The 13,386-nt window shown below is 30.4% G+C and overlaps 1 protein-coding gene across 12 annotated transcripts in view; it reads right to left on the bottom strand.

The window, feature by feature from the left end:
- Positions 1-13,386, bottom strand: part of LOC117176825 (solute carrier family 26 member 10-like) — a 106,912-nt gene that overhangs the window by 10,642 nt on the left and 82,884 nt on the right. For 7 of the 12 annotated variants that reach the window (XM_033367155.1, XM_033367150.1, XM_033367154.1 and 4 more), the window contains exons 7-15: positions 12,014-12,118; positions 11,786-11,919; positions 11,504-11,666; positions 10,708-10,884; positions 10,346-10,618; positions 9,927-10,184; positions 7,286-7,378; positions 6,705-6,831; positions 6,311-6,488 (exon numbers count right to left, since the gene is read on the bottom strand). In XM_033367155.1, the coding sequence (XP_033223046.1) occupies positions 6,311-6,488; positions 6,705-6,831; positions 7,286-7,378; positions 9,927-10,184; positions 10,346-10,618; positions 10,708-10,884; positions 11,504-11,666; positions 11,786-11,919; positions 12,014-12,118 (1,508 nt within the window). Of the gene's footprint in view, positions 1-3,286; positions 3,484-6,310; positions 6,489-6,704; positions 6,832-7,285; positions 7,379-7,454; positions 7,515-9,926; positions 10,185-10,345; positions 10,619-10,707; positions 10,885-11,503; positions 11,667-11,785; positions 11,920-12,013; positions 12,119-13,386 lie in introns of those variants that run through there. The other 5 variants (XM_033367157.1, XM_033367158.1, XM_033367159.1 and 2 more) reach the window with 5 other exon arrangements.

The following is a 13,386-nucleotide window of genomic DNA, read 5'->3' as shown; positions in this document are numbered from 1 at the left end:
GAGGGAGCTCTTCTTAATATTTTGACACCAAAATCATGTCGATACACCTTACCGACTGCGAGTAAAGCCACCCACGCTTTAACTTGACAGACTGTACACATACAATCATTTCGTAGGTTTAATGAAATATATACATTATACATCCTTTATTTTCGTATAATCAAATTTTTGAACATTCTTTAATCGTTTTTAAATACATAAATAATTGTTTGTGTCTGCATAAATGTAATATACTTACAAGATCGTTATTTAGAGGTTAAAATTACGCTACGGTAATGTCTACATATAATTTCAAATTAATATACTTACTTTCGAAATCGACACGTAAGTATGGAATAGTAGTTCTTGCCCGATGTCTCCTGACTCTACGAGTGCGTAGAGCATATTGGATCATTATAAAATAATCCAACTCCATCTAACATACATTTTAGGAACTGTGCTACCACCTATCTACCCGGGCTCGAGGTCAACCCATTGAGAAATACAAGTTAGAGCCAGGCCTAGGGCCCCCGGCCTGGCCCAACCCTGGAACCGAGAAGATACCGGGCGATTTCTGCACGGGAGGAGATGATCTTCGTTCTCTAGTACTTCAACTCTGCTATATTTTCATTAGGGCTCGCATCTGTCTGATAAACCATTGTTTAGGGCAATTTTTTGGTCAACCATCCCTGCAACATCATTATAGTATGCGCGTGTGTTCTTGCGACGCAAGAATCGTACAGCCATCAACGATGTGTTTGATTTTCTCATTGGGATCTTCACAAAGGCGGCATCTGTCAATAACTGCCGCCATATTGAAGATGCGTTTTTGGTAACTCCAAATTTGATTACTTTATCTTGAATGGCAATAACAAATTCTCCCATCTCCGAAAAGAATTCTCCCCGCTTTAACCAAAGATTTGAAGCATCTCTATCCGCGCAAGGAAGATCTAATGTTTGGGGTTGGTTTTTGTCCTGCTGTTTACCTTGTCACTGAGCAGTTAGCTGTTTAGCATTAAAATGTCCCATGTTGGGGAAGTTAACAAGTATGAGTGAGATATTATTCCTATTTTGGAAATATTAGCGCAATTGCAAAACCTGAAAGTCACACAATCGACGGTTAAGCACCTCGACGTCATTCATGGACCAGGTGACTAAGCCAAAATAGCATGTTAGGAGAGTAATAGCATATGTGTTAATTGTCTTTGTTATGTTCTTCGTACTGAGGACAGAGACCAGAATCAGAATAAGGAGACCCGAAAAAGGCAGTCTCAAGCACCTTTTTAATTGCGGAATTATCGTCGGAATTAGAGCACGGTCGTAGACACTTCAGTTTCGACTTTGAACTTGCATAAACTTTTATGTCGTATATGTAAAGGAGATGAGTGAATAAAGAATCAGCCAATTCCACCTCAATTTTGAACCCATTAGATGTGTTGTTGAGTGTGCAACTTAATGGATTCAATGCTAAACAAAATGGGTATTTCTCATCAACGCACGACTACAACGTTGAATCCTTGTGCACCATAAGTACATAGCGTGATTCAAAAAGCGGATGACGCGCGAAAAGCTCTTATATGTCTTAAAGACCTCAAGTAAATAATCGTGGGGTACGCCTGTTGGTAGTCAAAGTAGGCCATGTGCAAATTACGTTGGTGGTGTTTCGCATGCAACACAACCACACTATCAATCGTGACTTGGTCCTTGCAACTACGGGAGCCTCGACAAAAACTCTTCTGTTCTTCTGAGAGAACCTTGTTCTCCTCGCAGGATTTATAAACGAAGTCAAACACGATAGCCCTGAGACACTTAAGGACGGTCTAGAGGAAGGTGATTGGTCATTAATCACTAGGATTACTGGCACCTACCTTTTTGGGTATCATATACGTTACGCCCTCCGTCATGAAAGAGGGCAAGTCATATGGGTTCTCCGAGATATATTGAAGGGCCCTAGCTAGAGTAGAATGCACAACCTCTAGGTATTTATACCACAAGCTGTGCACTCCATTTACACCCGACGCTTTCTAGTTCTTGGCCCTCTTTAGGATATGGTTTACATCAGAAGCTGAGATGGATAGACTATTCATCCCAGGCAAAGCTGGTTTTTAATCATGGCCACAGACTAAGTCAAGTGACTGATGAGATGAGGATGTTATAAGTTAATTTAATACGATGTTTGAAATTTCTTGTGATGAAGTTGTAGGTACAAAATTACGAGTATCATGTCGTTTAGAGTTCGTCTTTTGCCGCTATTATACTTAAACAGCGGCCGTCAATGTTGGAGGTGACAACAGCCCTTTCTATTATTATAAATTATGTCGCAGGCTTAGGCTGGTTACTAACCAATATATCGAAGGCATTTTTGGCTAGAGTCGACTTAGAAGCCCTCCACATGTGGTAACAAATAAATACGTCGGCTCTGGATAGAGATTTCCAGCTGAAATATAACTTAAAACAATATTCTCGATTTACCAGTTTTATTTGAAAAGTTGACTGGTCAATAAAAGTGATAAATGTCTGAGTAAAAAGCGTCGGAATAATCACGATCCTAATAAGTTTCAATACTGGAAAACTCGTACTGAAAAACGTCCTGTCTCAACTTTGTCGAATTTAAGCGGGAAACAGATCCTTCACAAAAAGGGTCGAACTCATAAAAGCCATAGGCGTGTAGACTGAATCTCCTGTTCACTACACCTTAAAATTAGCCATTAGACACACAAATCTTTAAAGCGTTATACAGTCTTTAAAGTTCAAATTTCTTAAAAGTCTAATTAAACAAACGTTTCAACTTGAGTACATTGTAAATGTTCGACTTTTTTTAAAATGATGATGAATTTCAAGTATTTTCAAATAATTTTCCATTATTTAAAACACCATTATTTGTTTAATCAATTGGTTCCCCTGAAAATCTCAGAGTATTAATTATTGTTCAACATATTTGGTAATCATTTCAACCATTTTTATTTATTTGAATAATTTTTTCTTCTTAAAACCATGAAAAGTTATTATCTACTGAAAACAATTTTCACAAATTCAAACCATCAATCATAAAAAAACAAAAGTCGATCATTTATATTTTATTCAAATTGAAACACTTGCTTCAATTCAAGATATTTACTTTTTACATTTTCAGTCATACTAATTAAAATAATCATTAAATTGAATTTAAAAAATGCCTGTTTGTAAAGTACATATTAAAGAACACTCATGATTTTTTTTTAATTTCTGACATCATTTATTATAGCTTTTGAAGACTTCAAAGACGACGCAGGGATAATTACGAGTCACTTTCCCTGTTTTTTCACACTGCTTTGACTTATCGGCTATGATGCTGACACCAGTAGGATATGTATTTGATCCCATTTATCTCCCAGGTTGTCCCAGGGATAATACGTAGGATATCCCGCAAGGCGGAAATTGAGATATCCCCAGGATATCGTGGTTGTCTGTAGGACGTTTACTTTGAGACTTCTTGCTAAAGTTCCTTAATTTTTATAATATAACCTTGAAAAAAATGTCCTTAAAATAAAACAGAGAGCAACAAAATCCTGCATCTAATAAGCTCACTTTAAAGGGAACATATCAGTTTCATAAAACATGTAAAAAAGAATTTAAATTTCGAACTATTCGAAAAATTGAAATAACTCTGGAAATAGTAAACATTGTTTTATGTTCTTTGGCTTATTTTAAACAAAATGCTTTATAGCATTTCATAGAATCATTAAGATGTTTTCAGATTTTTTTCCCTACATTCTACTCTAGGGTCAAACTTGCGTAAGAAATTTGCAAAAATCAAATCATGAATGCACACACCCCAAGATTTGAAAAATTCAAAACAATCTTATTTTTATTAATATTACCCACGTGGAAATGTCGGTAGAGTGCCGGAGTTCATCACCGGCGGAGTACTGGCCCAGTACTGCCCACCAGTACAGACAACCGGTGGTTCGCCCAGTGCTGGCAGAATGTTTGGCTGAACGACCGGGGCTACACTATGCCAGCAGTACGAAAATAGACTTGAAAAAAAACACGTCTAGAAATGTTGTTAGGGTGTTTTGAAATGTCGAGAAATTGATTATACAATTAAGGTGAAAACATTTTTTTTCTATTACTTTTTTTAAGGAAAATATTCTAAGTTTCGACTCCATAAAAAATTTTAAATGTTCAGAAAAAATTACATTGGATGTATGTCTTAATCATTGTAGAATAGTCCAAAATACCTAAAAAGCCAAACATTACACGAAGGTTTAAAGAAAGTTGTTACTGAAAAAATTGTTGCGCAACGTGGTAAAACTTCTAAGTTCCGTCGATACAAATTTTAAATTGTCATTATATGTTATTATCAGAATTTTTTAAATTGTCTAAAACGCGAAAAAATAAAATATTACACGAAGAAAAATTGTAGTCGATTTAAATGATTTATTTAATAATTATTTTATTGATATTCCTGTTAGAAGTTCGTGTATTTTACATTTACATAACGTCGTATAATAATAAATAATTAGAAAAGAGAGCTCAAACTTTGGTTCTTTAACTTTTCTGAACTGTAGCTTATGGGGATGGCTTTTTCACCAAATTTAACTTGTCGGTCTAGCGCAGTGGTTATCACTCCCGACTGCTCGGCGATAGATTTAGGTATAGATATGTAGGTTCGGTCGGTCCCCCTTAGCGTTAGAAATTTTATTTGTAATATAATGTTTAAAAACGTGATATATGTATTCATTCTAAGCAGTGCTATTAACATGCATTAAAAAAATACTTGCAGTCAATTATTATTTATTTTTTAAATACCTTTTTTATTTTATCTTTTGATTATAGAAATAGTGGGTGTTAAAATTAAACAAATAGTTTGAAAATTATATTTTTGTAATTATAAATAATATTCGGACGATATGCAGTACTGGCACAGTACAAGCCCAGTACAGTAAGTCAGTACTGGAACTTCGGCAGGCTGTACTGGGCCAGTACTGGGCCGGTGGTGTATTTCTACCTGGGATATTAACGTTCATCAAAATATGATAAATAAAGAAAAGGGAACAAGGAAGATCTGTCGCACCTTATCTCTTTCCCAACTTAATGATTTTTTTTTACAAAAATTGTCACAATTATTTTATTTAAAAATTCATGATCGAATAGTCTTTTCTGTTTAAAAGAGATGTTTCAAGTATTATAAGCGAGCGTAACTTCCTTACTCTTCAATAAAGAATAATAATGTTATAGGTGAATTGATTTGCCTTGAATCAAGGAATCTTTTCCCTTCTTGCATCAAGTTCGAATTATGTTAGTGAAAAAATTTTTACCATAAAAAACGGGGTTTTCAAATATTATGCATTACCATAGCTTCCTGATACTTCATTAAAATGTATTAATATTAAAGTTCAATCGATTTGACTCGAATCAACACGTCTTTTCTATTCTCATATCAACTTCAAATTATGAGAATGAAAAAATTGTTACTATATAAAAAATCTATTTGAAATATAATATAAATGATGATAACTTCCTTAGTCTTTGATAAAATGTATTGATACTATAGGACAATAGATTCATCTCATACCAAGGAATCTTTTATATTTTTCCATCAACTTTGAATTGTGTTGATGAAAAAAGTTTTACTATAAATAACCGATTTTAAAAATATTATAAAAGCTAAAAAAAATATAATAAATATTTTTATAAATCCCTCGGTCAGTTTCAAGATATTGAATTTCATTCATTTATCTGCTATCGTTTTCAAGCTATCGTGTTCAAAAAAAAGTGTGACATGTGCACATCTACACATTTACATCTAAACTTTAAATAAGACATAGAATCAATTGAAGAAAAACATAAATAAAAAACGAAACCATATCTGCGAGTAAAAACTTTATTCTGCGAACGGAATGTATTAGCTGAGCACGCTTGTAGATAATTTAATGAGTAAAATCTGCGAAAGGGATAGAATGAATACCGATCAAATGAAATTTGAAAAATAGTGATAAATAGAGAGTTAAATTAATTTGTATGCATACAAAAAGGAAATTTTGACCAAGGATAAAAAGGAAAAGGGATAATAAATAAGAAAGAAATTGAAATATCGCTCGAAACAGGAGAAAGAAAATTATGCAAAAATTGATTCAAATTTCCAAAAAAAACGTCGCTTTTTTATTTTCCACAAATTAAAAATTGTGTTTTACCAAAAACACAATTTAGAATATCATTTATTTTAACTAATCGTAAGTTATACCTTAATAAATAAAAATGTAGCTTTCCTATATCGATGCACATTCAAATGAAATATTTACACTGAGATGATTCAAACTACGTAAATTTAGAAAATGTTGTAACTTACAATCTGCTAATTGAATTTTCATCTAGATTTACTGGAAAAGAACTCCAGATATGATTAGGTAGTATTTGTCCCTTATGCTGAGCGTAACTAACAGCGTCGTTGACAGTTGGGAATAGTGTAAAATAGCTTTCCTTCTGTTCTACGAGATCACATTTTCGTATTGTGTCAAACACTGGTCCTGTGAAAAATAATGATTTAAATTATACATTATTGAGATAAAAAATTATTGCATGAACTAATTAGTATGTTTGTTTGTATATTTACTTATTGATTAATGCTTGAATACAAAAATTAATACCTATATTTAAACATAATTAAATATGAAAATGTTAGAAGACCCATTTACAAAATGAAAAATAAATTAGTATACTAAAAGAAATATCTGGAAAATTACCTGAACATCCTGCAATATAGAGCGAAACTTCGATTTTCTTGTATTCTTCAACCAAAGACCTAAGCATTGCTACTCCAGCTGGATCAATATGGATCAAGGCCGAAAAGTCCAAGATCAAAACTCTCAGCTATGAAAATAATAATTGTTACAATAAATTTATTGTTTGCTCAAAACTTTCTATTCATTATGAAACGTTCCTTCATAGCTTATTTTTTGATAATGTTTATTATAATCTACACTTTCAGAAAAAAAGTTTTTCCAAACTAATCAGAAGGATATAACTTAAAAATGTCGATCTTTATAATATTTAATCCAACAATATACAATTTTTACGCTAAATTCATTCAAATACAGAAATAATTTTTTATTTGGATACCATCTTGTTAATTTTATTAATGGAATTTGAAACTTTTTAAAGTGGGATGATAAACGTAACTAAGCCAACACTAAAAGCGAGTAACAGAAAATGAAAATATGAATTCGAATATCTGTCTTTAGGGCAGTACGGCGTCTCAGTAATAAATAATCTGTAAGTAAAAATGTATTTTAATTATAATTTAAATTTCTTTAAATATTTTTACTTTGTTGCTGTACATATACGGCATGCCGGTAACAGGCGAAGTCTCTTGGAAAGTGCACGTATCTCCTTCGAAACCCACATTCGAATATCCAGCCTGAAATTAGAGCGGCAGTACTTCATACACATTCCTTGTCGCTGGATAATAAACTATTTTAAATTTGGGGTCGTACCTAATAATCTTTAAGAATATTAATCAGCGTTTCTAGTCACAGAGCACCGACTATGCAAAACTGAAAATTTTTTAAATTTTTTTATTCACTGAAACTGCAATCCACTTAAAGAAATTGAAAAAAGTTAGAACAGTTTTGGGAAAGACAATACTTCCTTTCAAAAGTATTCTCAGAAATAAATTTGAATGACATCAAATCGCCGTAATTCATAAAAATAATCATTTCGACTTTGAAAAATTCAACATACAAAAATTCCAATAGCAAAAGTAAAATATCAAGAATACTTTTCAATTAATATCATCAGAGTTTCCAATTAAACACGTTGTCATTAATATATTAAAAATAAGTGAAACAATTTTAATTCAAAAAACGTTATATAGAATAAAATTGATAATTTGATGAATATAAAATCAACAAATTGATTTTGAAATCATGCCAATTTTTAAACTTCCAAATTAAAACGTTCGAATCGGTAAAATTTTTTAAATTGAACGGTTCTTAAATTATAATAGTAGAAGTTTAGAAATTATCAAATAGAAATGTTTAAATCTAAACAATTAGAATGTGCTTGAAATAGCTCCAAATATTTCATGCTCAAGCCTTAAGAATTGGTATGACTCTGTTGCAAAAACAAAACAATGTTTTTCGCTCACAATTTACATACAAATAGATAACAATTCATTGTCCAGGAGAATTCGTTTATTTAACTGATTCCTTAATTTTAAAATATTTAAAAATATATATATTTAGACTATTATACCTATAAATATATACTATTATACCTATACATATACGTATATTATATTAAAATTAAGTTATCTTAAATTGAAGTATTCAGAAATAAACAATTTCGATTTTCATCAGTTCAACATCGAACAATTCCAGTAGAAAAATTACAATTATTGAAGATGTTTAATTTAGTATAATTTTAAATTAGATTTTGACACATTTTCATTACTATATTTATAATAAGTGAAACAATTTTAATCTGAAACACGTTCTCTAGAATGAAATATGCAATGTAATGGACATCAAATTAATACATTGTTTTTACAATCGTGCTAGTTTGGAAACTTTTAAATCAAATCGTTCAAAATGGAAAAATTTCAAGGTTAAAAATAGAACGCTTTTTAAATTAAAATCGTAAAAATTCAGTAAATGTCATACAGAAACGTTCAAAATTGAAATTTTTGGAATCGCTTGAAATTGATTAAAAATTGAACCATTATATTCCGACGGAATTCCAAATACAGCAAATCGAAACAAGTATTTCTATTCCTAAGCGTAAAAATGATACATAATTTATACAAAGTAGAAGAAATTAGAAATAATTTCCATCTGTTTGTTACAAGAAATTTATAAATTAAATAAAAATGATACATAATATTTTCAACTATATATAATTTTTCGATCCGGGTGTGTACATTTTGAAATTAAACTTCATTAAATTGAAATTCTTCAAATTTCAAAAAAAAATTATTCCAAGAAGAAAACGTATATTTTAATGGATAAATTATTAAATTGTTCAATTTAAAATGCTAATTTAGAAAATTCATACATTTTAACAACATGTTTTTATGTTGAGATTTGTAACTTCGATCGCTTTAATTTGAAATCTAATAAATTTTTCAATGTCTTGAAATTTCTTTATTTTAACATATTTAAAACTATACATGTTTAATTCTAGAATATATTATGGCTGGCTGTTTCAAATAATTCACTTTGTCACTTTTTAAAATTAAAAGCAGTGGAATTTCACTGATAATCAGTAATGATATTCCAGCAGTACTGATTTCCCTGTAGAAAAAGTATTTTCAGCAAACGAAACTGAAATTAAACTAACTTTTTTAACTCAATTCTAAAAATTTTCTTATGAAAGATCATTGAAAATTGTTTATTCTTTATAGGATGACCTACAATATCAGTTTGATTTATAAATAAGTGAAAATTAACTGAATAAGTAGTTAAATTCACTGATTAACTGTCGATAGCAGAAGCATGGAACACTATTTTTTCTCGAGAGTTTAACATTTTTCCAAATACCTAGGTCCGTCAAGAATTAGGAATAATTGATAAACATTTTTCATTTTTACATTATCTCTCTTTTTTAACTCTTTTCTAAGAAACGACACGATTCAAAGCAGAAATTAAAGTGACTCTCGACTTTTTAATGCAAAAGCTTCTATGATACAGTTCATGATAAAATGATTTAAAGCTATGATGATATACGTAAAGCTTCTAATATTCAACTAAGAATGCTCTATGTGTTAAGATCTGTGCTCTATGTATGAATGCTCTATATGAAAGGAGTATGCTTGAAATTCATTTCTCCCTAGGGGTTTATAATTTTTTCTCTTTACGTTGACAATACAATGGAAACTTGTAAAAAGCTCATGATTTAAAGAAAACTTAACACAGCATTAACTATCTAAGGAGGATTATAGTTTTTGTTACAAAACCAACTAAAATTACCATTGCACAGGTACTAAGTTGCCTTTTCCACTCGTGTGAGGACGTCAATTTTTTTACTATGTCTTTACATAATGCAACAACATTCACCTTATTTGTCGATTCTGCATTTTCCTTTTCTGAATTTTTTAACCTTAATATCAGTTCTTTTTGGGGAACCACTCCTGCTGTTTGGTAAACTTGTTTGCGGAAGTGCTGCCGAGAAGCAAAGTTCAAACCACCACAATAATGCAAAATTTTGACCCCTGGTACTTCCACTGTCTGTAAATTTCATACCATTTTTATAACATATTTTTTATTTTTTGTTGTATTCATATTTTATTTATCTTATTTAGTAGCTAATGCAAGCAAAATATTATATTTTAAATTAAGACTCTTGAAAATTTATTTTCTGGCAAAAAGAAATTTCTGTTAGATCATACTCCTTTGTATCTTTTGACGTCCAAGAAGAATTCTGTGCCAGGAACAAGGGCCAATTTGCATGTGTAAGGTCTCATTGTTAAAGTCAACAAATTCCCTATACATAAAGCTGCACCGACAAAAAGTCCATATTCAACATCAAAGATTACTACACTGAGAAAAGTCATTATCCATATGGTAGCATCCATTTTTGACATTCTCCAGAATTTCAGCAAATCCTTTACTTGTAGCAACATTCCTTTGAGGGCTACTATTATAATTCCAGCAAGGATGCACTAAAATTTAAGAATTTATTTTAATATTTTTTCCCCAAAAAATAAAGTATTGAAAATTTGTTAAAATTTTTCGTAAAATGAATACTTACCCGTGGCAAAAGTTCAAAAAAGGGACCAATCCAAAGTAAGACACTTAATAAAATGCTACACGAAATAAAACTGGCGAGTTGAGTCCGACCACCTACAGTTTGTTGAATTAATGATCTGGACAACGAGGCACATGAAGGCATGCAAGAAAAAAACGATCCAACAAGGTTTCCAAGACCCTAAAATTAATTCATATTTTATTAACAAAAAAAAGTGAAATTTCGTGGTTTGTTTGAGTCGTCAAATTAAATTCTAAAATATAAGTAATTATTTTATTTTCCAGTTAGATACTTGTAGCATTTAGATTTTACGCAAGCCAAAATATGGAACGGAATACATAATCATTCATTATTACACTGTATGAGGAGAAAATTTTTTGATTTAAGTCTGATGAATGACCATTTTCAAAATAAAAGTTGGAAAAAATCCTATGCAAATTTAACCGAAAATATTTCTTATTAAAAACAATACCATTTTTTAAGTCTCAAAAAGTTCCAATTAAATATGAACTTACCAAAATTCTGTTTGTTTTAACACTAATTCTAGTTTAAACATAAATTTAACAAATAATTCAGATTTAAATGACCAAAATTATAGTTAAAACGACCAGATTTCCGGTATAAAGCAACAACATAGCTATATTCTATAGAATTTGTTTTGCCTCATAAATGAGTGATTTTAATTAAATTTTCATTAAATTTTGATAGGTAAAGTAGAAATAGTAATCATTTATCGAAAACTATCAGAAGTTATGTATCCTTTGAAAAAATTAGTAATAAGTTCTTGTTTAATTCTTACCTGAGCAAATAATTCTTGATTTGGGTTTACCTCGTAGTTGAGTTTTTGAGCAAATATTAATGCCATCGACATTGATATGGTGTAAGAGACCATTGTGATAATAAAACTATCTAGAGCTACAGCACCTAATAAACCAAAAGGTGGTAGTTTTGGTTCTGGTAATCTAAAAGATTCAATTAATGTTACTGGCAAAATTGCTAATAAGCACTAGAAAAATGAAATTCATGCTCAATTAATAATAAATTATATTGAAAAAATTAAATATTAAGACATTATAATTACCCCACAGGAATCTGCCCTACGGTACTTATGCCATAAGTATCTGCCATGTTCATGTACATTGATGATACTGTACCCAGTACAACAACAATCATTTCTATCGGTATTGGTATTGGGCATCGCTTTGCTACTTGTGGCTTAAAATATTTAACACAAAATTTATACAAAATCATTATATCATTGTTTATATTTTTAATGCATTCACAATACTTTTAAAAGGTAATTAATTACCTTTAACACTTCGTTATTGATGACAATTGCAATTATAGTTATTGAGGACAGGATCATTGCAGATATATTAACATTTTCTATATTAGTCACAATGTCGACGTAAGTCTGAAAAAATATTTTTTATGTGAAAACATATGATTAAATAAAAGAAATGTAACTGATTTTGAATATTTGTATTGCAAATTTTATTGTGATTACTTCACCGCAATTTTTATTGTATTTTTATTACTTTAGTTATTTTATATACTGTTAATACTTTAATTTCTTTTGATAAATTATTTTAAGATTCTTTCTCTGATATTATTCGAGTAATTCAGCCACTTTTTATTTGAAAAGTAAATAACCTATCTGACCTATTTGTTCGTTAATCGGAAACCTAATTATACCATATACCAGAAATTGCGAATAACGTGTCTACGTAGTGATCGTGTTTCATCCGTTATGTCAAAGAATAGTTTCCGCTAGAGGTGGACTGTCTAAACTAACTTTTCCGGGATATCACTTCTAGACTTGTTTTGACTAGACTAAAGAGAAATTGAGAAAGGATTATTTCCCCCATAAACGATTAGATTACGTTCTCAGTGGAATAATCCCATAGAATGTGGCTCACAATACGTAATCTACGTTTTTCATTGTCTACGTTGCGTCATCACAATCTTTATACAATAAATTAATATTTTCCTTATTTCCTTGACTTTCATTAAAATAAATCTGAAGCATAATAAATTATTTTATATAGAATCAACCACAAATTTTGGGATAATACTTTTAAATTTAAGTTTGAAAATTTTCAATTTTAAAAATTACAATTTTATATTTTTAATCCTGAAAGTTCAATTTGTATTCTTGAAAATTTGGCATTGTAGAGATGTTAGTTTTGAAACTAAAAAACCTTAACGATTCTGGTCAAAAATTACAATTTCAAGAAATTAAAATCATAAAATTACTAATATCGACCATTTATATTGAAATATGGCAACCAGGTCTTCAGAACTTTTTTAAATTACTCGTACTCTTAACAAATAAATAAAATATTTGGTATACATTTCGTATATTTAATATTATACCAAGAAGCCTTCCATTTCTTGATAATCTTTAAAGTGCAACAATGCAGCAAGTGATCGATGTCACAAAGCAATTTTCCAATTATATCCACATGGAGTTCGGACTAGATAAATGTAGAACAGTGCATTTAATCAAAGGGGAATTAGGGACCGCAGAGTTAGAGAACGAGTTCGAAAATGACATTGAGGCAATGGCTGCAGGCAAATCATATAAATACGAGGGTGGATTGATAAGTTTCCGGCCTGACCAAGAAAAACAACGTTTTTAAGAATTTTTTTTTTATTTCTCAACATAATCTCCTTCAAGGC

This window comes from Belonocnema kinseyi, chromosome 7 (genome assembly GCF_010883055.1).
Source record: "Belonocnema kinseyi isolate 2016_QV_RU_SX_M_011 chromosome 7, B_treatae_v1, whole genome shotgun sequence".
In the NCBI taxonomy this organism is placed as follows: Eukaryota; Metazoa; Arthropoda; class Insecta; order Hymenoptera; family Cynipidae; genus Belonocnema; species Belonocnema kinseyi.
This window is presented reverse-complemented; position numbering and strand designations above follow the sequence as displayed.